The sequence below is a fragment of the Haliaeetus albicilla genome, chromosome 13 (assembly GCF_947461875.1).
Source record: "Haliaeetus albicilla chromosome 13, bHalAlb1.1, whole genome shotgun sequence".
Classification (NCBI taxonomy): Eukaryota; Metazoa; Chordata; class Aves; order Accipitriformes; family Accipitridae; genus Haliaeetus; species Haliaeetus albicilla.
The window spans coordinates 38,458,149-38,482,998 of record NC_091495.1 but is presented as its reverse complement, the minus strand read 5'-3'; the positions used below and the strand labels follow the sequence as shown (position 1 = coordinate 38,482,998).

At 37.1% G+C, this 24,850-nt stretch overlaps 1 protein-coding gene across 2 annotated transcripts in view; it reads left to right on the top strand.

The window, feature by feature from the left end:
- The window catches only part of UNC5D (unc-5 netrin receptor D), a 176,260-nt gene that overhangs the window by 61,300 nt on the left and 90,110 nt on the right, over positions 1–24,850 (top strand). For both annotated transcript variants that reach the window (XM_069800947.1, XM_069800948.1), the window contains exon 2: positions 22,028–22,246. In XM_069800947.1, the coding sequence (XP_069657048.1) occupies positions 22,028–22,246 (219 nt within the window). The remainder of the gene's footprint in view (positions 1–22,027; positions 22,247–24,850) is intronic.

Here is a 24,850-nt window from a genome sequence, read left to right as displayed (position 1 = left end):
TTTCTAGCTGTAGATATACATGCCTATCATGGGCATTATGAAAATATACAGCATTCAGTACCAGAGTCTGTATTTCTAACCCATTCTTGATTTAGTCTAGTACTTCAGTTTGTAGGTTGCATTACATATAACGACACTGCCTCTCAAGCCATAAAGTAGCCTCCGCTTCAAAATTGAAATAGTCCAACTCATAATGGCATGAAAAACCCTGGACAGTGGGTGCTTTGTTGATTTACTTGTTTGGCTCGTTCAACACAAAAATTACTAGCAATTTTAGGGTAAGTTATGAAATGTCTTGTATGGTTGGACAAGAAGTATAGTTTAAAAAAATAGGACTGTGAATTGGAATCTGAAGGGACTGCATTGTCCTCTGCAAGAAATACAGTCCTTACCAAGACTTAAGGAAAATCATCGCTCGGTGGCTTCTTTCCCTAGAGCCTTTCATCTGTCAGAAATACTGTTTGGGTCATAGTGTTTCTTTTCCTGTGCAGAAAAGAAATATGGATTGTTAACTGAGAAATAGCAGATGAAGGTCTAATTTCATAGAATCCAAAAAAAGAAAAAGCAAAAATATTCCTTTAAAAATCAACCAAAATCCCACCCCAAAGTTTCTTCCTATCTTGCTTAGAGGATAAATGAGGTATGCTCTCAGGATGCTGGCATGGCACCTTCTGAAATGCTGAAACTAAGGGGGCTCATGCTTCCTTACCCAAAATGCAGGAATTTTTAACATCAATAAATGGTCTAGATTCAAGAGCTTGCCTTAAAGAGTAGTCAGCTGTAGGCTTCTTTGTAAAGCATTCTGCACTGTAAAAGATCAGAAAGTACAACATTTAGTAAAATTGCTTCAAACCGCATGGGTAGATAAAGCTGAAGACAGTAAAATTCATGCAAGGGTAAGCTGTAACACCCATGAATACAGTGTTTGAGGGGAGGAAGGGGGAAAGGGTGGGTGAGTTTTATTACTTCAAGGTGTGTCTATGCCAGTATAAAGATTTCAGTACAAGAGAATGTAACTGATACACATAAGTGGATAATCTATTCAACTATAGATTGCCAGTCTCACCCAAAAGTGCATGCTTGCAGCACGAACAACTTGCTGCAGAGCCAACAGCTGTAAATCTTTTTGGGTCTTTAACATGACAAAAGCAGTCAAAGCCTAAAATGCCCTTCTCTTTGAAAAGCAGCATGGAGCAGGATATAGAAAAGATTTTTCACAAAGTAGCATGCGATTCAGATGGAAAATGTCAAGTTTTGAAAATTATTAATCTTTGTGCGGCACAAAACTGTCAGCTGTAGGGGCGTTGAGTGTAGGAGGTTCTTGAGAGAGAGTATTTTCAAATTCTTTTTTTTGTTGTTGCTTTTCTCCTTTGTTTTGGAGTTCTTTTGTTTCTCCCCCCTCCAGTAGCTGAATAAACAGGCAGTTTAAGTTCATGACTAGGACAGTAGCTGCCAGGTAACAAAAGTTACAAAAAACCTGAGGTGAGTTAGTTATCACACTTGAATGTTGCCACCCCTAGATTCTGATTCACTGTAAAGGGAAATGTAAGGGGGGGAGGAATTATTTAAGAAATTGGTAAGCAACTGAATGAGAAATTATTCTGTGCCAAGTTATTACAGAAATTTGGTTTTGGTAGATGCTAAACTAGCTATCTGCCAAAGTTGTGATCTGGAATGTCTTAGATTGTTTTTTGCTGCTGATAGTGGATAGTTTCTGTAAGAGCTTATCAGATTTTGATTTTGCTTTAGCCAGTCAAAAAGGTGAAATGATTCCAGTTTCTGTTAAGGCCCAGAGGAGGAAACATTCATTGTAAGCGTATCCCACTGAGGACCAGGAACAGCTCTTTGTAGGGAAGTTTGCTTTCCATTCCAAACCAGGTATGTTTCTCGGAGACTGTTGCTTTGAGTTGAGTAGCCACACAGTCCACAGTGTGGTTTGTGTGAGTTGAGGAGAGGAGGTGTTTGTGTTAGAGTTGCATAACTGGACTTTGAGTAACGGGACTTTTTTGGGCTGGGGATCTATCAGGTATTTCTAGCCTGTGTTCCATGATCATGATGCCTGTTGAGGAGTGACTTTTTAGGTTTTCTGTTTAAAGGATCTTTAAGATTGGCACACTCAAGGAAATTGAAAAGATTTTACTCTCTCGTTTCAGGTAGGATATCTTTGCTTAAATTCTTCTAGGGTTTAGGAAAAGCTACCTGATTGTAAGAAGAATAATGAAAGAATTGCAAAATATTTATTTGTTCAAACAATTAACTGGAGGGCACTACAGAAATCTTATCATGTTCTAGTGCAGAGAACAGCTTATGAGAACTATAGTAACATAAATAAATTGAAATGCCTCACAGCTCTATGTATATAATATTACAGTGTGCTAGAATATTTTACTATTTCCATTTTAATTGCATGGAGGTTAGGATAGCAATTAATTCTAAAAAGCAGGGCAATGCTAACACATTGTATTCTCATAAATGCATCTTTTTCATCTTTTCTGTCTGTAATATCTTTTCGGGGGGGTGGTGGTTCTTTTTTTTTTTTTTTCTTTTTTTTTTTCTTTTAATGTCCGCTGTTGTTATATGTAAGGCTTATGGTTCCGGAAACCTGTATGGAAGTTATGTTTCATAAGCTTTTTCTTATTTAATTATATATGTGTATAGATAGTACACGTTCTATGGAGGTTAGATATTTTACGAATAACTAATGCAAATTTTAAGCTGTATTGGGTAGGAAAATAGCCCCAGTTGTACCTTGAAATTCACTAAGGTATTAAAGCTGAAAATATTCTTTGCAGTAAGTCATGAATCTGCAGAGCACATCTGCTTACTGTAGACTATAACATTGCGGATGTATTGGCTTAATCAAACCAGCCAATAAAGCTACAGGATATTTTCAGCAGAATAGTAAAACCCAGATTGATTTAAGATTATCCTTTGAAAATAGTGATATTAAGGTGAGTAAACACAGCTATTTTCCTGGCATTTAATGCCTCCAGTTTTCAAGCTATTAACTGGTTACCACTTGTTAGGAAGCATGTGAATTTAAAGGCTGGCTGTCTTGAGTGAAGAGGTTCCATGATACTTAGGAGCCAAAGGAAGGTATGTAATGTATCCCAGCTTTCAACTCCAGATTAAGTTGGCATAGTCAATAGGAAGTAGTAAGAGTAAAGACCACAGGTTAATTGGGTTTAGTCCTTTGGGGCTTAAGAAGAAACTGCCAGATGTTGTTGAAAATGTATCATTTCAGCAGATGTGGATATGACAAGCCAGTCTGGTTTTGAGAATATAGTATATATTTTTCACTTGCAGCATGCATCACGAGTACAACTGGATCGAGATAACTTGTGCTAATTTGAAACATTAATGATAACTGTGTCCAGCATTCCTCCTAGAGCAATTTTCCTGTTGTTTGTTTTTCCTTGTGTTGCCTAATCTTTCCTCCCCTGTTACATCTGACTTGGTGAATTCATTTCTTGAATTTGAGAGGGAGCACAGGAATATGTAAGTGTGTTTTTGTTTCTGGATTGTCCTTTGGGGTTTTCATCTCAACTGCTGTTTCAGAATTTGAATTCTAGTGCTTATGCAGATGGATCAGGTTGCATAAATGGCAGCCAAGGGTAACAATACTGTGAGTGCCTGATGACCAGTACATGTGGCAGGTGGGTTAATGAAGAACTGACCAGTCTGCAGTGCCATTATACCAATAAACTGTACAAGATGTGTTTTTTACTATGTCCTTGTCCTACTTCTCTCTTTGTGTCTGTTTCCTTTAGCTGGTGCAGCTGCTCATGTGTCTATTTCATAAAATATTTGAGGGAGGGGGATACCTTGGAAAAGTATTTAGATATAAAGTTAATAACCAGTATGTGGAAGCACAAAGATTGCTATAGTGCCTATAGTACTGGCTTTTTTCCCCCTTTGTTACATTACATTTAGTTGCTGCAAACACACATGTTAAAATATTTGAAAATATAAATGGCACTTGTTGCTTTGATTTGAATTTACAGAAAGATCTAAATAACCTTTATGATTCAAGTCTCTCTACATATGTAGAAAACATCTATTAATTGGATCTTGCCCATTATGAAGGATACTGGATACTTCATAAACTGGATGGTATTTGAAATACTTTTTTTTTTTTTTTTTTTTTTAAGAAAAAGCATTATAAATGTTTGCTTCCAAAACTGTATTATTTAGCTGCAGATCAAGTTTTTTTTTCCCCAATCACAATAAAAGAAAATTTCAGAATATCAAGATCCACCATTAAATTTAATTAATCTCTCTCTATTCAATTTGTTCAAAGTGCAACAAGGAATGGAAATGCTTGCAAATACAGCTAATATATGATTTGCTATTCTGTATTTTACAGGAATTTGGAAATCTAGTATTCTTCTCATCTAAACTCATATCTAAATTGTGCACTGTATATTATAGTTAGTGATGTATATTAACATGTAATGTTACCTATTTTCTTACAAATTTTGAGTTACCTGAAGAAGCAGAAATAACTGCAGCATCCTTTAGTCCAATTTTAATTAGATCATTAGGGATTTAAGACTCAGTTGATGAGAATTACACTGTGATGTCTTACTTTTGGCTACTTAGTGTACCTAAATTATGTTTCAATATATGCATTACTGCAGTGGTCTCAAAAACTATCAGCATTAAAATAAAGGGCAAGAGCCCTTCCTTTCAAGAGCTTCTTTTCTCACTTTAGGTGAGAAGAAACAACACTGTATTTCTCTCTTAGCTTATGGTTTTTTTCGAATGAGCATTTCCATAGCATTGTCTCAGTAATTAAGATTAACTGAACCCAGACCTCATCATAGGCATAATACTGTCTTCTGTGAACATAGCAGGAATTAATGTTACTTTATTAGGTGAAACATAAAATTTTTAGTAGCAGATGAGTTAATTTAGGGAGTCCTCCTCTTCTCTTTTTAATCCATTTCTTCCAGAAGTTGTATTTGTCAGTACTAGGAACATACTTGTTATTTAATGGCAATATGACTGGAAAAATAAAGAGTGAATGTTTGCTAGTGAACACTTTGTGCACTGAAGACTGTGCTTATTAATATGTTTTAGGGAATTTTTTATGACTTCTGAAGAGAAATGCTGTTTTACTTGCTTGGGATGAATTATTAAGGGTAACAAATTGGCTTATTTAGTGACTACCACAGGAATTTTAACAAAAGATGGAATAACTGCATGTTAAGTATAATTATTAGTGTACGTTGGACACAGTGGACTATAAAAGGCTATGTTAGCTAAGGAGGAGCTGGAGAGAGCTGTTTGTACATGCTAGGAAGGAAATATGATCTCCTCTTATTTCTATTCCTTGACTTTTCTGCCAAGTAAATTATATATCACTATATCTGTTTTGTCTCAGGTCAGGTCCTGATTTTAATTTACCTTATGCCTTTATAAAATACCTTTAAATAAACCCAAAGAAGCCCTGGGATTCATGTTTTGTTCTACATTACTTCTGTATTTGGTAACTGGCTATGGCTAAAAAAGGGAATGTGTGGGAGAGGAAGTTCCTTTTGTGTTTGGAATTGTGCTATTGTCTGTTCAGATACTAGCGATTTAAACACCATACTCATTTTTTTTCCATGCTATAATTTCCTTATGTCATTGACTGATATTTAAGTTTGATTCACAGCAAGGTTAGTGTGCAAGGCAAAAGAAGAAAATAAATGAAAAACGCCAACTTTTCAGATGGGAACAATATTTTAGCTGATATTAGAAGTAGTGCGTGTAAGCATAAGAGCTATTTCTGAACAGAGTAAGGTCGATATGCTTACATCACTCTGCATACCACTTGGGATCTTTGTTGCCTTACCCCTAGTTGTCACAACTCCTGTATATATCAAAATCCATGTGGGGGTTGGATGGCTGGCTTGTGTCTTGGGATCAAACCAAGATCTTGTGAGGTTTTAATGCCAAACAAGGCATTGCCTCCACAGTGGTGCAGCTTAACTAATGTTAGCACAAGCAAGTACTAGAATGAGCCTTTTGACTAAGTAGGTTTGAACTGACTTCATAGCAACTTACATTGAACCAATTCACCTTTTTTTCCAAGGCTTTTCTCATTGTATTAGTACAGGTTTTATCTAAATATTAAGTATAAGGGAAGAAAGTGGCTTTTTTACTTGGATTCAGCACAAACCCTGAGGTTTCTATGCTCTTTCTCAAAGGAATAGGAGATAAATGATAGTATTTATTAATATGAAACTGCTAATATGAAAACATCCAATTCTAGAATACTTTGAGAATCTCAAGTAGGATCTCCGTAGATTTTTTTTGTAAAGGAACATTATTTTATCTGAATTTGGAAATAGTAAGACTTACTGTTAATGTTTGCATATTTAGAAACTTTGTCTTGAGATGTCTTGTAGCTGAAGACAAATCCTACTTTATTCATGCAAACATTAGTCTTTGGACAAATAAGGATCCCCTGATCTTTCTGTTTTTCTGTTTCAAAGGTGTTGTATGCTACTTTCTGGTCTTTACTCCAATGCAGTCATTCTCAGTGTTTGAGAATATCAGGTCATCAATACCTTTCTTGCTGGCATGCAGGGATTTGAGGAGTTTAAATGGACAGGCTGGGAAGAGTTTCTGCTGAGATTACAAGCATAGCATTAAATAAGCACTGCCTATTTTTCCTATGCTGTCAGTCAAGAAAAATGTTGATGTGCTTTGTTATGCAACATATGTTGTCAACAATTGTATGCATTATCATCTGGTGGTGGAGGAAGAAAGGTGGGGTTTTTTTCCCCCTCCAACAGTTACAAAAGAAATTAAACTGACATTTATCTGCAGAACACCTTTGATGCTGCAGTAGCTTTAAGAGAAGAGTAGTTTGGTATATGTGTAAGTTATTTTTGCCCCCTCATTTTTAATACATTATCAGCAATTGTACAGCAGTCTTATTACTTGCTTGCAAACAAAACAAAAACTTGTCTGTAGTCCAGTTTGAAGCAGAATGAGAATAGGTCTGCAGTAAGCATCTCCTCCAGCAGTTGAATTGGTAGTTGGGCACATCAAAGCCTTTAGCCTTAATAATGACAATTGATTTGTGATTTAAGTTGGAGGAAAGAGCTCTGTGGCTCATTCAGTAAATAAAATGCTGCTGTAGCTAAGAATAAGCATTGTAGCACAGGTGCAGCTATGAACTGGGTATGAATTCATTATATTTATTATTGCTTTGTTGCTGAGCTAGAAGTACTTGCATCAGCAGGTACTGTATTTTGGCCCAGGGTTTGATAAGCAGATACATTAAGTAGATAATTGTACTTGGGAGAAATCCTAGTTTACACTCATTGTTTGTGGACAAATTGGAGTTTTTAGTTTACTTCAGGTTAGTTTTTCCCATGGAAGTTACTCGCTTTGGTATATCACAGTGCAGCTGATCCAAATGAGAATTACAGTCTTGCCAATCAAGGGAGAGCAATCCACATGGAGTATCTTTTGAGCAGTACTAGTAGCTGAAGAATCCCACCCTTACAATTTCGAAGCTGATTTCAGTCTTTGGGGGTGGGAACATGAAAGAAGGGCAGCAAATTAAAGCTCTTAGTGTATTGGGCTCATGTATATTCTGTAAATTGCAGGGTCCTAATAAAAATGAGTTGGTGATATTTAAAAACGAGTTAGTTACATTATGATCATCTCCCCTTGACTTTTACGTTAATAAGCACATTAACTTTATCCTAACATAATTCACTTTCTGTTGGTGAATTATTTGTTGTCCTTGAAAGGAATCCAAGCAGTTACATATTTTATTTGCTGCACTCTTAGTATCATTATTAAAATAATTGGGGCTTTTTTCCTAATATTCTCACAGATAGAAAAAAGCTACTATTTTTTCTTCATTGTTGAGGATCAAAATGAGCATTTTAGCCTTTCTCTAGTGTGGTTCTAATTCATTCCCTGCCTGGGTCATAGGCACTTGAAGTTCAAAGCTACTTTTTTATATGTAAACTGAAAATGTAATTTAAAAGTTCTAAAAATGTCCTTTGGTTAAAAAAAACCTTAAATTTAGACTTTAGCAAGACAGTTTGTTTGCCTTTGTGTGCTGAAGACCAGTGTACTAAAGAATTATGTGTCTAGCTTTCAATGTAAATGTAAGATATCATTTAAATACACAGAAAATCCAAGCAGAGCACTCCGCAGAAGCCTTCCCTCAGTTTTATATCTCCTGCTTTATCTTGTGCTTCTGTGCTAAATTGTAGTAGTGACTTTCTCCAGCTGTCTGCAAGACCTGTTCCATAGTGTAGAAACTGTAAGTAAATATTTGACTTTTTAATGGCAACCATTATAGCTGACAGCCCTTTGAGGCACATGGAACATCGGTTAGCAAAATGATACTGGTTAATTTATTCAGAGTTCATTTCTTGTCACCTTAAACAGGCCAAGTATCCTAGGCAACAACAAAGCTTGAATCTTCAAGGCAATTTGTTGATCCCAAAGGTGATCAACCCCAAAGGTGATGCATCTGGTGGTCTTATTGCACCATCTGGAAATATGTGGCTGCACAGTGAGATAGTAGAGCTTCCCCCCTCTCTCCCTACAGCCACTGGATAAATACGATGTATTTCCAGGAAACTGTTGTTAAAATGTGCATAACTAATGCTATTGCCATTTAAGACAAACCCTTTGTAGTCGGCATGTGATAGTAGGTATTTGATATGTACTGAGAATTTTAGGGTTGTTTTGAGGTCATTCAATAATCTATTGAGGCCTTGGTATTTTCAGTCCTGTTTGTTAGCTAAACATACAATCATTGTCCTCATCCATTTGATTCTCTACATGTACAAGTCTGGTAATACCATATATTTTCTCATAGCATTTTTAAAGTAATTTTTTTCTTCTAGTTTGATGCTCTTTGGACATTGCATTCTGGGAGGCTTTTTGTTACAGATTCATCTATTTAGAATGCTGGAGAATCTTTTTTTCCTTTAAAGATTTATATTGCTTCCATACTGCTTAAAGAAAAAAATCTAGATGTTAAATAAATGTATGAATGTATGAAAGATTCTTCAAGTTTGTAATCCACTTAATATTTAATAAATGCAATATATCATTTTTATAAATATGTATAACTTCGATATAAATAGATTTAGAATACATAAGGGATTACAATAGGATAACACATTCATCTCTGTTGGCATAGAAAAGACCACTAATGTTTTATGAACATATTAATCCTCGTTGCTGAAAATAAATGCCCTACCTTCCTGCAACCCATTAATAACGTGGTTTATGGAAAGTTACTTTTATGAATTTCATTGAACTGTAAGTTTCTTGTGAAATCGCTGAAGGGAGGGTGCAACAATGTCAGCTGAATATTAAATTCCAGAGGGAAGGTGGTGCTACTAAAAAGGTTTTTTTTTCTTTTCCAATTTTCTACTTTTTATAAAAAGAACCCACTCGAGCTGTATGAATGGGAGCTGGTCTCCACATACCATTCTTTCCTTGGTTGCTCTGCTGAGACTGCTCGCTAATCCCACTGGCAATTGGCAGTATGAAGTGAGCTGTTTCTGGTTGGAGTTAAGAGTAGGTGGAGATGGTGAAAGGTGACTGCTTTCATTCTTGATCTGTGTAGGTGATGTGATCAATTCTAGAACTGCTGTCAGTTTTGTCTTAGTCACTTAAACATCTGAATGTGTAGCCCTGCATAGAGCTGCAGAAGTACTTTTTACTTGGGTTGCTTGACAAAGAATCTGAGAATAATTAAGGCTAGAATTTGTGGATAAAGGTGTGATGCTTTTAAACTTTATTCAGTTTTATATAAATAAATATATATAACTAAATTGTGCTTTCTGCCACCTGCACAGAGATTAAACGAGGACTATGAACCTTAAGAGAAGTACGCAGCCCTTAGCTAAAGCTCATAAGCTATTAAAATGGAATAAATGAGAATTGAGAAAATGAACTCACTCGTATTACCATAAAAATCCTTCCGGTGGAAGAAGTCCTGCTTACTGAAGGAAAGTACTTTTATATTCTTAAAGAATACTGTCACAGCAAAATTTTGTTGACATCATACGGCCTTTTTCAAATGGATTGCATGTGAGGAGACATTTGGATGATAATGTTGCTGCTGTTCAGTGAAAAGTGGGGGAAGAAAGGGTTTGTTCAGAGAAATACAAGAAATCAGAATGTTTTAGGGATGTACAGCTTTTCTGCTCAGTTACAGTTAAGGGAACCCATGTGTGCCCTTGTCAGTGAGAACAACAGGTGGTTCAGACTAACATGTTGACTTGTCTTTTAATGGACAAATAGTGTGCACATGGTTAGCTATCATGTTTTTTTTTGGCCAAGGAGCAGTGAATTATTAGAGTAGGCTTACTCAGTTGCTTACAACTATGGCAGGTCATTCTGTCATTCTCCAGACAGTCCCGCTCACCACTGGCGGGTCTGTGGGTAGTCTTCTGTACACTATGCCTTTCTCTTACATGTCTGTTTTATTGCTATTGAAAAAGCATTTAACCTTTTACAGCTTTGTAGACATAAAGTAAGTTACATAGGAAAGGACTGTTAAAGTGAATAGACAAACAGGCACTTAGAAGTATGTATATTATACTTCACAGTTGTCTTAAGTTGTCTTAATAGGATTAAAAATCATTTCCATTATTATATATAGACTTTCACTCTCCTTTCCTGCTAATAAGCTGGAGACAATGTCATCCAAAGCTGTCTAAATAACAGAGGAATAGTGTATGCAGCTTAGCATGGTTTTACTAAGTACTGGAACACAGCTCTGTGGCATTTGGTTCCTAGTTTCATGGCTTGCTCTTATTCACATAGTCCATTTTGAGACTGACTGCTTACCCTTCTGTAAAATGAAATTGATAATATGTGCTTCCCAGATTTGTTGTCAGACTTCCTTGATGCATGCAAAAATAAGTAATGATCAAAGAAGCCACAGTGCATTTCAAAGCAAAGCAAAATGGAAAAAACCCAGGTGTATAACTAATAGTTTCAAGTAGAAGCATCCAGCTTAATATCTAGTCCTATGCACACAGAAGAAGAAATGAGATTCTTTAAAATTCAGATAAGCAGTGTTAGTTTGCAGCTAAAGATTCTGAGCACACTGCTTTTGTGTGATAATATTTTAGATTTATTTCCACAACTTATTGCACATTCATTTTTGGGGGTTTTCATTGCAGAAAATTGCCAGGAGGAATGGATTTTGTCTTCCTCAGCTGGCAGAACAATTTTCCACCTGTCGCCCAAATATTTGATGAGAAGGATTATGGTACAGCTGCTGGAAGTTTATACTTTATATCCATAGGAAGCAAGAGGGGCTGATGAAACTAATATACTGATATCAAAAGTTGGCTTGCTGAGATGTATATACAGCACTTGTGACTTTCAACATGTGCTGAAAATTTAGGAGACCCTCTCTGCTAAGATGTGAAATACAGAAATGATCATGGTTGTATAGTATGTTTTTGAGCAATCCTTGATTTCCCGCCGGTGCTCCCTTTTGTTCAAAGGAACACCTATCCTTTTAAGTGCCTGACGTAGTTACTGAGGCATGTGGGTTTTCACTTTCACAGTCAATTTTTTCAAGTACTGGTAGGTCTCAGACCCTAACAGTGTAGCAGATTTCATCAGCAGAGCAAGAGGAGTTAGAAGGGGTCCATTCTTTGCAGCTTTTACTTCAACTTCTCCACAAGACGGCATCTTATGAGATGTCAGTTTTTAAGAGAGTATCTTAAAAGCAGAAGTGGCAACTACCTCAGACATGTAAGTTAAAAGCAGGAGAAGTGCTCCCTCCTTGTAGGGTAGATGTGAATATCCAGTAAAACAAAAAGCCATATTACTGGGTTGCAAAGGCATTTAAAATTCTCTCTGCTTTGCAGAATGCTCTGAAACTGTTCAGAGTCTTTTCGTGTTCTTGGGCTTCCTTACTCCTGGGTATAAAAACATCATCAAAAAGAGAGTTTTTCCTCACAAGCTTTTTGGGTAGGTACTTAACACTTAAGCCATGAGTTTTGCTATGAGGTTCAGTCCATTCTGGAAATTGAGTAGAAATAATTTAGCCGTCGTATGATTTTATTAGCTTAGAATCTTCACTGTGATATTAGACAGGTTTTTTTCAATAAAGCAAAGTTGGTCATGGAAGATGATTTTGGGTTTGAATTTCTTTGATTTTTAGGTTATCTTATTTGTGTTTCACAACCCTGAAAACTGCAGTTAGAATACACAAAAACAGAGAGAAGCAGTGCAAATACACATTATTTTGATGCCTGCTAGTTCTAAAGGGATTTTTTTTATTCAAAAGCAAGTTCAGCTGCTTGACAGTTCTCCAGTTGTCTCTGCCTTGGTGTCACAGTAAACCCAGAACACTCTGGGTTTGTGTGTATCTCAGGTATAACTGGTAATTATTTTTGTCTTTGGTTCATTAAGCATTATTCTTTGGTGAAGCCCTGGTGGGCAGTTGTTACATTGCACTGGGAAGTTTCCTTCAGTGCATTGTCTTTTACTGAAATGTTAGGATGAGAAATTTGGCTGAATTCTTGGGTCTTCCTCTGGAAGATTTCCTTTCAGATGCAATATGCTCCTGCCTAGGCACACCCTGTGCCAACATGCAAATTAGAGAGGAGTAGATAGGTGACAGATGCTTTTACAGAAATCACATTGATTTTCACTAGCATTGTGCTGTTTCCTATACAGGAAACTGTTGTAAATGTAGACTTGTGTTAGCAGTGACATTTCTGCATTACTGTTGTATCATTGTCTCTACAGACTTGCACTGACATTTTTTTGTTTTGTTTTCATATCATAAAGTCATTTCGGTTCAAACATCAGTGACACCTTTGTGTTTTTCCACTTTGATATTTTATTATTATCTTCTACTCATGGGGTATTGTCTTGGCAACCTAATTACAATTTCAGGCCCTACTGAAATGAGAAGTGAACAAACATCTCAGGGGAGAAAGAAAAATGACCCTAAATATGTATGTTTACAATATATGTGTATGCTTCAGTTCCAATTACCTGTTTCATATGCCTGAAGGTGTTTCAACTATCTTACAACCTTTGGTTAGGCACAGAAGTCACATTAAAAAGGGTTCTTAATTCCATACCTTTCACGTGCAGTGAAGTTTCCTTCTAATGTTGTCCAGTTTTTTATAACATGGTTTGTGTAGCAAAATAAAGTAGGCTTAATTCATAGTAACACAAATGTAAGCAAACACAGCTACACTTAATCAGATCATACCAACAGGAAAATATAATGCCTAAGATTCCCCCAAATCAATTATTGATTTAATTAAATCCAGATTTTATTAATCCATTAAAACTTATATGGAAATTTTACAGGCATTGTGGGAAAATTTGTAATGAGAAAAGGTTTACCCACATTGTAGTTCTTAGCTGTGAATGCATAGTGTACTTACAGGTGTATAAGCACATTTTCTTTCTGAAAACATTCTTCCTAAGCTGCTTTTAATATATTTGCTTACTGCATTAAATATTCATCATTTAAGCAAATCATTGTCACGTGGAACCTGCTGGAAAGTTACACTGGATATTGAATGTGTCTGAACATAAGCAGTACTGCTTTCCTTACTCATTGTTTTGCTGTAGCATTATTCTTACCATATCTTGCTCTTTTGTTTTGTTCAGTGGAAACTGCTAGCTGGTAATGGTGTCAATTCTTCATTCCCGGCTCCAGCCTCTCTTTCTCAATGGGACTAGAAACAAATGAGGACTATTTTTGACATTTATGTTGAGAGTCACCGGTGGCTGAGGTGTTGGTACGAATATTTAAAGGCATCGAGGATAAAGTCTTGGTAGTTACTTTGGTAACAAAAATTACTTTGAAGCCCAAGTCACTGGAACAGTTTGGGAATTTTTACCATATAGCTCATGGGCAAGTCCCTCAAAAGGATTGCATGCTGGTAACCAGAGATGACTCTTGAGTGTACCATTCCCATGTTGACTGTGATCATCTTAAATATTGAGGAGCGGGAGGAAGAAAGTTTTCTAGCTTTTGCCATATGTAGTTAACAGTCTTCAAGGATTTCCTCACTGGGTGTCATAGTTTTGCATCATTCACATGTGCTCACCAAACAGATGCAGAACAACATTTTTCTTCTTCCCCAGCATATTATATCTAACCGCATGCAGTGCAGAACATAACTGAATTTTAGAATATCAAAGATTATTTTTCCTAATCCCCAGTCCAGTGAATTAAATATTTGGTTCTTTGCCTTTACTAGACTTAGAAAGTTTGTCTTGAATTTGCTGAAAACTACGTGTCTTTGAAGAAGAGGAGGACCAATGGCTTGCATGATAGTTTTCCATTTGTGTGCAGTTATGTGTCAGGTTACCCAGCTAAAATGGCTTATATTGAAAGACGCATGTTATGTATACAACAAATGTAGTATCAGCGTAGCAGCGGTCATAGTACATGGATAATATATATAGAAATCGGTGCATTGCCACAGGTGCTGGAGGTGCATGCAGACATATTCATTAATAAAACTGGATATGGCATTGTGCTGTACAGTAGCCAGAAGAAACCAGGAATTCAGTTAAAAACATTAAAAAAAAATTTAAAGCATTTGTCTAAGTTTACAAATTATATCTTTTGGGAATATACTGCAGTAAAAAAAGCAGGAAATAGTGACTCTGAGATTGCAGAGTCTGGGGCAGAACATCAGTCAGTGCCACTTTGCTTGTCCACAAATCTGTATCATATATTGATACAGATTTGGCAGGCTAATGAAAATGGCTGTACAGTAGGTGCTCTATGGCACTCATACTAATTAAGCAGTTCTGTATCATTTACCAGGAGTGCTGAATAAGTAGTAATTGGATTCCCCTTCAATATACAGAGTTTAAAGAAAAATTATGCAGTGAAACTCATTAGCATGCATGTTTTATTACTGACCATTCTCACTGTTCCCGTATTGTCAATCTTTGCTAAATACCATGTCCCTGTAGGCTTTAGTAAATCCGTGTACTAGAGGAAATAACAAAGGCATTAAAGGATTTCATGTGGGCAACAAAATCTCATATTTCCATCAATATCTGAGTGACTTCCAAAAAAACCCCACTTTGTTGCATATAGGACAGGGCCATCTGATTGAAAGAACGTAGACAAATCTCAAAGTTGCTTTACTGACTGAATAATGACTCAAATTTTATTATGAAAACCATTCCATGTATAAGGAAGTTATGTATTCTGTAATATGAATTTTTTCATCTTCTGACTTTCCTGTAAAAATGAGCAGATGTGTAGAAGACAGTTGGCATTATTTAGTTTTGTTGAAAATAATGACTGCAGGTGGTTCAAAGCTCAACAGGAATCAGCAGCATCAGATACATGGAAAGGGAAGAAAGTGAGTGACTAGAACTTTGGTCATCACTAATTGTCTTTCAGCTAGTGAATAGACCTGTCCAAAATGGGTGGTTGGGATGTTTACATCTGGGAAAAGGCTTTTTTTTTTCTGAATTGCCTACAGGGGAGTAAGGCTTGGAGTGCAGAAAATATCTAAAAGCCTAATAAAGAAACTAAATGCTAATGCCAAGATTTATAAATTCAGGGGACTTGGGAAAAGGAAGCAAAGGGGGAGGAACTTCTGAGCAAGACAAGGAAGCTGGAGGGAGTTCTTTTATATCAGAATGGCTCTTGTTTCCCAGCAGGCACAGCTAATAAAGGAAATGGTCTTCAGGGCAGTTACATACATTAGAAAAAAACCTGAACAACAACAGAAAAGAATCCCACAGATAGAAAGGGAAAGCAGGGATCCTCTGATCTTAGGAATGCTTAATTAGAGTAGGAGGAAACTAAGGTAGGAAAATAATTGTGTTTGTTACTTCGTCTAGAGCTTTGTTTTTCTTGTACCGCCAAAATTTAAAAGCGACTGTGTTCAGAAACTTATGAGAAGTCTTTGTATCTGTGCTTCCAGCCCTTAGACAACTATGTTTTCTTTTTTGCAGGGGTGAGGGGGAGGAGATGGAGAGATAAAGGGAATAGAGAATACTTCAACTTATACTGGGTTTTATATTCTGAAAGTGATGGTGGTAATAATGGAATCTACCATGATGGGTAGCATTAGAGGATGTATTTGTCTTAGGACGATGATTGTTACAAAAGGATTATTCTTATTTATTCCCAGCAAGTTACTTGGCTTGTTTGGGACACTTCAATGTTGTTTGTTTTTTTTTTTTTTTAAATAGGGAAAGTAATCTTACTTACTTATTTTAAATAATTCCTAATTTGGGGGGGAAAAAAGTTTAGAACTCATGATTTTTCATTGTTTTAAAATCTCACTTTAACATCAAAATTATATCCTAATCTGTTTTGAAATACTGAAGGATTCATGTCTGCTGCTATCAAGATTTTCTAGTGTGATGTGACAACTAACAGCAGTATATTTATTTCATAGAAGAATTTAGTGTTTGTTCCTAAGTTTGTTTGGTTTTTTTCTCCTTTCTTTTTTGTTTCTATTATTGTCACAAAAAGATTTAAAGTCCCTATTGGACTAGTGTGCAGAACATAAAACACAAAGCACTTCCTGAAAGGTAATTTTCCAGGAATGAAAAATACAAGAATTGTGTTTGATAGTTTGGTCTTCTGTCATTCACTGTTGCATTAAAACAGCCATTTTTCTATACCTATGAATGGCCTGAATCTTGAAAACTGACAGTTATAAATGAAAAACCTTAATAATTTGAAATCAAAACCCTTACAAAGTTCCACTAGGCTTTCAGATGAATTTGAATACAAGTTAGGGTACAAAAAAAGATGATGCACAAAATTCCAAGTATTCCGTGCACTTTAGGAGAGGCTTTGCTTTGGTCAGCAGCTACTGTAGTTATCTCAGCTAAAATATTATTTAACCTGAAATGCATATATATTTATAGAAGATCAGTGTTAGCCTTCTAAATAACATTTTTTAGGACTTGACCCTAGGATCTGTTCTACCTGATTAAGAATGGGCAGTATCTAGGCATTATCTTCCTACACCTTATCTAATTAGCACTGATGTGATTGAGGTCTGTGGCAGCTCCTGTGATTTACATATTTAATCGTGTGTGTGTATATATGTAGTTATAGAGATGTAAATATGGTGTCTTTATTTTATATTCTGGACTGTTTGGATTCTGTAGTGTACTTCCAAGAAGCATATTTCTGAAACAATGAATTGCATTCAGCTGAAGTCATCAGTGAGGGAGGTGAGTTGCATGATACAGGTTTGGCTGGCTCAGTACATCTTCCTGTTTCAGCTAGGTACTTCTAGATTATTTTTAGAGAGAATCGAAACGTCTCATAATAATTCATCTAATCTTGCTTTGCTATGGACTGCAGTAGACAAATTGACAAATCAATTAGGACTTGAACACAAAATAACGTTTTGGCCCAAATACTCCTTTCTTTAGCCTCTTTGTTCACATAATTTTACCCTCCCCTGAAGCTTGTACAAGTCTGTTGCATGACCTCTGATTCATACAGGATCAAGAGGCACAGTGAGCTAGACAGTGCAATTTGAAATCATGAGACCAGTTGTTGCTGTGATCTTAAGGAACTGGCCCATCAACTTGGAAAAGTGATAGTACAGAGTGATACCAGTATGTCAGAAGTTGCCCTCTAACAGTTGCAAAAATACAGGGAGAAGGATGTAGCAGATTTGAATTTTACTGATACTACAGTACGGTTGAAAGAACTTCAGTGTACTGGAAGGAGTTCTTTTAGGTTGACTGCAACATACGAACTAGTGGAATCAGAGTAGTATCTCCTAGAACAAGAAAGTTTCAGTTTTTCAGCTCTGTCACACCTGCACGCACATATGGAGTCTGTTGATCTGGCAGGTAATACCAGAAGAGAGAGTACATTTTACCAACATCTGTTACCAAAGAAATTTAAGGTAATCACAGAACACCACTGATTCAGATGACTGTCAATGAATGTATTAGTATCTCATGGTGGACAGCTTGTACAAGTGCTAGATTTTTTGTCTACTAATAGTGCACTATGGTCTTTAAACAGGAGCATTTCAGAGATCAGACTCAGAGATCAGACTTAATGCTGATTGTTTTTAAATGCATTTATTTGCTGTATAGATGTTTGAGGAGGTAGTGTGTGAAACAAATACATTTCTGCTAAAGCAAAGTCTTCTACTTTATTCTGTGGTTTTAAGATTTGTAAAGCACTCAGAGCGCTCGCAGAGAGGAGTTCTGTATGAGTCTATCCTTTCTTTAGCATGACAAACTTCACTTATACAGATTGGTAAGAATATATAGCTTTGAGATAAAAGCTGGAAAGACTCCGAGGCTAGAAAGGAGTCCTTACTAGTGGAAGATGCAGGATGGATGAAAAAAACAAAAGTAAGAGTAAAGAAAAGGGTGGCCTTTGTCATGACCCAGACTGGACAGACCAGGGAGTCCTGTTTAATTCGAAATTCCCTCAGGCTAAATTAAGGTGAAATGACACCAAACGATAGTTAAAGATTTTATTTATGACAGAAGCGAACGGAACTGGGGAGGCGTGGTAGTAGGTGGCAGGGTTTCTCACAACAGGAATTGGCATAAGACTACTTCCGTAAACCGTGTAACCATATACATCAATTCAGGGAATAAGGAGATCCCTCCCGTTGAGTCATGAGGTTCACAGCAGACCCCCTTGCTTTCCAGACTCCTCCTCAGAAAAGGGCCTGGGGCAGCTGGATCCACTCTTAGTCCCAGACTTGGTCAACAGTTTAGATCTTGAAACGGATGAGGTGTAGGGATTGTGGAAAAGGAAAAGGAGACAGAGAAGAAGACAGAGAGAGAAAGGAAAAGAGAAAGATTTCACCGGTCCTGAGTCGAGCGTTGGTCCAGTCAGGCGATGGGTCCAGTTCCAGTGGGTTTGCATGCCTGGACCTTCAGTTGGTGTCCTTTTTATTATCCTTGCGCCTCCTTCGGGCGAGCACCCAAACTCTTCAGGTTAATGAGCGGTTTGTGAGCCTTTGGGCTTGGGGGTCATTTGTGGAGTAACTTCTCCTTCCCTGCAGACACTACCATTGTTTGATCTTTGTATCAGAACCGTTTATCGGAACAGGGAACTGCACACCCTCCAGCACGCCCTCTCTCTCCTGTTACTGATGTCTGAGCTGATGGGCTTTTCACCTTGGTTCCTTGCTGTGCAGGGTTTGTCTTTAAGCAGAACTTGCCCCACTGCAATGTTTGAGACATTAACTCTTTCAGTCCCTCACAGCCTTTGAAAGTGAAAGAAAAAAATACCTCATTTGTTAATCTAACTTCACTCTTGGCATCAGTAAACAGTTAAAAATTGACATGAGTATGCATTCCCAATTCACTGATAAATTCCCTGTTGTAGCTGTGGTTAAGTAAATGGTAGCACTTGTTCAGAGTGTGATCGTACCTGTTCCAGTCCCAGGGAGCTGTAGACACTGCAACTTGTCTAATCATCACTTTTTTAGCATGTATGGCAGGAAATGTCATCTTACTTAGGGCCAGAGTGCAACATATAAATGCAGAAGGGTATTTATTTTAATGTATTGGAAATACTGCTGTGTGACTCTTCTGTTTAGCATGATAAAGGGACCAGTAAAGTAAGTCTTGTGTATCATAAATCACACTAGATATTTATGATGCAAAACTTCTAGATATCACAACACTTTAAATGAGTGTCATTGCAGTCCCTGTCTGATTAGGTAGCTACATGGAGAAAAGTAGTACCTCCATAAACAAAAAACAAGGAATGCAAATCCTTTGTGAATTTTCTTACAGGCACAGAGTTGCCTTCCATCCTAACCTCACACAGGACAGGGTAATGAGTCACTTTGCTCACCTCTGCTAATGGTTGTGTGAACTTGTACTCAGTGAAGTAAATTCTTGCCAGATGCTGATTTCATCTGGATGATAAAATGTCATACAATAGGGAATTCAAGCAATTACATTTGCAGAGCATGCAAAAATATAGTAATATCTGTCTGTTGGAGATAGGATATAGAAAATCGTTCCTCCTTTTGTGTACTGTGATCTTTGTTAGTTTGATTTTCAAGGGCACTTAATGAAGTGCCAGTTATGTTTAAGTGAAAAGGTGCACCTTGACTTACCTCTTCATGTTAAATGTTTTCTTTAGGAGGAGTGAGCCACTTCCAAAGCCCAAAACCATTCTGCTGGTGACAGCATAAAATATTTTGTGCTTCACTCAATTTATCTGTTGGGGAGGTGAGCTGGACAAAAGCATCACAATCCCCTAAGACATGTAGAATCTGTTGTTTTCAGGTGCCCATTAGTAACACTTAACAAGAATATAAAGCCTTATCATTAAATCTGGATGCCACTTGCGAGCAGAATTGTGCCTTTAATTTCAGTGGGGCTGGGATTTCGTCCTTTGTGTCTTGCTCTAAATAGCAAATTTAGTGGAATAACAGTGGGTCATTCTGAGTTCTCTAGCTGAATGATCCTTATAAAATTGTCTGCTATTCTTCCTCAACGCAGGCGTGTTACTGCCTTGTGAAACACTCAGAGCATTGATGAGACCGTGGGATTTCCAAGCCTCTCCAAAATCTTATAATGACATTTTTGTTATTTCCTATAAAGCATGGATTTAATAAAGCCTGCAGGGACGCAGTATTACTGAAGATTGACAAGATGGAAATTGGCATTAATGTTCAGTAGTAAAACGCTAAAAATTATGATAATATTTTATAAAGTATACTGTGAATGTAGTTTAAACCATTGAACTCATTTGAAAGTCGTAATGATCTCACAGCACATAGTGTGTATTTGCACACACAGATATACTGAGTGCTAACTGAGAGACACCTATTTTTAATAGAAATAAAGACAAAGTATGTTCTCATTATTCTGTAATCTACTAGACCTGTGAAGGTTTTTAGACTTACTTCATATCATCATAACTTACCTTTCACCTAACTTAATTTCATTGTTTTTGGTTAAATCACATATATATTGCCCTCAGCTATTCCTCTTTCTCTGATACTGTGTTCCCTTCATCTGCATATAGACTATGTCCTCCTATGTTACCGTTTGGCTACACTGTACATATTCAGTACTTTCTAATCTTCCTTCATAAATTGATCCTTTCTGACTTATTTTTGTTGCTGTTCTCAGAATTTTCTCACAAAACTGACAAACTACTGAAATAAATCCCAGCGTTGCTAAAAATCAATGGGAATTTGCCGGTTTTGACAGCAGCAACTAGGATTTGACTCAATTAGAAGAGTTGCAGTAAAGGAAATGCTTCTATTGCAGTGCTTCTATGTTCATGTCTAAGCATAGGAATTCATAAAATAAGACACATCGGCTTATACGTTGCTGAACGAATGCCCTTGGATCCTACCATCTGTGATATAAGCTGAGAAAGCTCACTATCTTGCAGTTTCTGGCCCTACAGAAACCACTTTTACACTTTTATATCACCTTAAAGGGGCTGCAGTAAATGGGAACAGTGTAAAAGCATATTGAAAATTTTCTCTAAGTGGGTATGAAATCACAGTTTGCTTATTCCAGTGTTGGAGTGCTACAGTAATGCTGTTCGTATAAATATATTTCTCTGTGGTTAACACTCTGATCCCTGTTAAATCTACAGCAACTCTCTAAAGGAAATAAAACTCAGTGAAAGAAAGGAAGATTTGCTAGTTAAGGCACTGGGCTGTCACTCTCAAGAGAATAAGGTTTAGTTTCTACTTCTTCCACAGACTTTCTGTATGACCTTAGGTGGCTCATTTAATCTTTCTGTGCCTCAGTTCCCCATCTATAAAATTGGCAATAGTGATGATGCAGTTTTCTGATGATTCTGATGCTTCTTTTCTGACAATTTTCTCGACAGCTCTTGCACTTAAATTACCTGATATTTGTGTGTGTGTGTGTCAAATTCCTTACAAAGCACAATCCTGACAGCTATTGAGTTCTACAGGTGTTTCTCTAGTAAACTTAGTTTTTAACAAAATCCCAAATGGTATTCAACCAATTAAATGAGATGATACAAAGGGTGAACAACAAGAAAAATGTGTATTTTCCTTTTTTTCCCTTTCAGGAAATGATAACAGTGAAGCGCTTCCAGAGTCTATCCCATCTGCTCCTGGAACACTGCCTCATTTTATGGAGGAACCAGATGATGCCTACATTATAAAAAGCAACCCAATTGTCTTACGCTGTAAAGCTATGCCAGCTATGCAGATCTTCTTCAAGTGCAATGGTGAATGGGTCCATCAAAATGAGCACGTGTCTGAGGAAAGCATGGATGAGACTACAGGTAAGGGCTAATGTGTCCTTTGGGAGATATATCTGAATGCAGCGTCTACACAAACAGAAGAGTCGTGTGACTTAGCAGATAGTTGCAGGCTTGCACTGAGCTAAAGGAGTGGGAACCGGCTCTAACTCAAAAGTCACAGGACAAAGTCCGCTCTGCCCTGAGCAGAGCCAATAAGCCATGGTAGGAGGGCCCAGTGTATTGGCATAAACTTATTGCTGGGCTTTGGTGACAACGTGTTTTGGTTGGCTTGGGGTGTCGGTAAAGCCAGCTCGTATCTGCTTGTGACGTACCCTGTAGACACAGCTTTGCAGACTTGGGAGAAGAAGTTTCCCAAAATGCAAAAGGGAAAGCAGTGGCTGGAAGAGGGTAAGAAAAGGACAGAGCTGACAGGCAGAGAAGGGGAATACAGATCCTGGCAGAAGAGGCATAGTATGAATGAGGAAAACAAAGGGAATTAAAATGACTATGCATGTAGGAGGCGTTAAACGAGATGGTAACAAACTGGATACGCACCACCAACTTCTCCACCTGGAGACATAAGGCCTGATCAAACACTAACCATAAACAGTGAGCTTTCTGAAAGAAAGTAACAGTTCTACAGGGAAAAGTAATTCTCTGTATTTCAGTGGTGTAATTTGTAGTGGGAACTAGAAACAGGGAAACGTATGTTTTTATGAAATTCCTGTCAGGATGAACCCTGAAAAACCACCAATGCGGTGATTGAAATTTGCCTTCGCCTCCAAGCAGTGGTAAGTATTTGGTAGGTAATAAAGCTAAGTAGGAGAAATCCGTTGTGTAAAAGTGTGTATCTAAAAGAAGGGAATGAGAAGGGAGAAAGTTGAAAATGATCAACAGGTTTTATCATGCTCCCAGCACACCCTATATCTTTTCTCATTTAGAAGCATCTTGATAAGTATTGCAAACCAATTTAATGCTGCACCGTCTTGTAATTTCACAATTCTGTGTTGTTATTGCTTTTCTCCTCTTTTTAGATTCCAAGATTGCTAGGCAACTCCATGTCTTGGAAATAGCAGTGTATGCATAACATCCTCTCTATCAATGCAAGAAATTCCTTTTTAGAGGAAAAAATGCCATTTAAAAAGAAGTTACATCTCCTAAAGTGGTGTTTGGCATTCTTTTTAAGTGACACATTCTGAAGAAATTTCATACTAAAGGCTTTTTGTAAATGCTAATCTGGATGAATTTTAATTTTTACAGTTACCTTTTCAAAAATAATTTAATAGGCATAACCTTTACTTCTAAAGGCATTGCTGAATCAATATAGAAGAAATGTCGTCCCTAAATGTTTTTCTTCCATATGGTTAATGAAAATCTGTCTTGTGAATACTGCAATTATGTTTTCTAAGTCTTGGATTGATAACAGAATAAAAAAAGATAAAGTAACATTAGGTGTGGTTTTTTGTTGGTTTTTTTTTTTTTTAAATAACACCAGTAATGTTGAGGTTTGAGACATAGAGGCATAGGCTTAGCAAATGGGATCTGGAATATAAACGTTGCAGGTTTGAATTTAACCCAGGGACAGAGCTGACCCTAAAAGTATTGTTCTCTAAACGTAAGTCTGGTCCAGACAGTGCAGCATGTCCATGTGTTCCAAAAACTACCATAATGGTACTTAGGACACAAAAATGTAAGTAAAGGCTATGTACAGTGTAATGTTGAAGGACAGGCATGGATGTTCTCTCACCATGATGTATCCATATCCATAAATTATTTTGGAACTCTTCCTTAGTCTTCAGTAAACAGCAGACTATTGGGGTTGGTTTTTTTTTTTAGAATTAATCTGCATACTGGCAGTGCCCTTGTTTCTGGAGTCAAATCTGGGGCATAAACATGTCTATTACCAAGCACGCACAGTGTTCTGTGTACTGCGTGGGCTCCATCTGTGAAAAACTGCACTAGAATTTATGCCAAGAATGGTGCCTCTGGTTAAAGGGTGTGATTCTGGTGTGCTCACTAAAGGGAGGTTACAGTACATTACAAAGGGTCTGTCCTTTTCCATCCTTCCACTATTTGTTATGTGATTAAAATTCTGAGATGATGTATAGAACAGTGGTGGAAAATAGCAACGAGAAACCCAAACAAGAGGAAATTTAATGCTGAATACAAGAAATGAATCTTAGCATCTCTATAAATTCCTGCCAGTAAGCTCTTAGCGAGGCATATGCAAGAAGTACTTGGCAATGGTACTTGAAAGCACACTGGTCTGATGGATTTTACCTACAGCACTGTATTGTGTACATATAAAAGGAGAGGAAGGACAGCTGTTGGTAGACAATGGGTATATTTTGTCATTGTGATGAATATGGAATCCAATTTTGCAAGACTGTTTTTATAGGACAAAAATAAAAATCTTAGAGTAACACAGGAGTTGCTGTTAATTTGAAGAGGAGGAGCAGCAGGAGAGGAAGGATTTTTGTAGTTTTGTAAGCTTTGTAGTTACAGGCTGTGACGTGCTGGCTGCCTGAGAATGTAAGAGGTCCTGGTGGGCTTGAAGAGTTTGCACTGAAGTCTCTCAGGTTGTGGATTTTCTGCTGTTTGTGCAGAAAATCAGTGCAGGCAGGCTGACACATGCTGCATGTACGA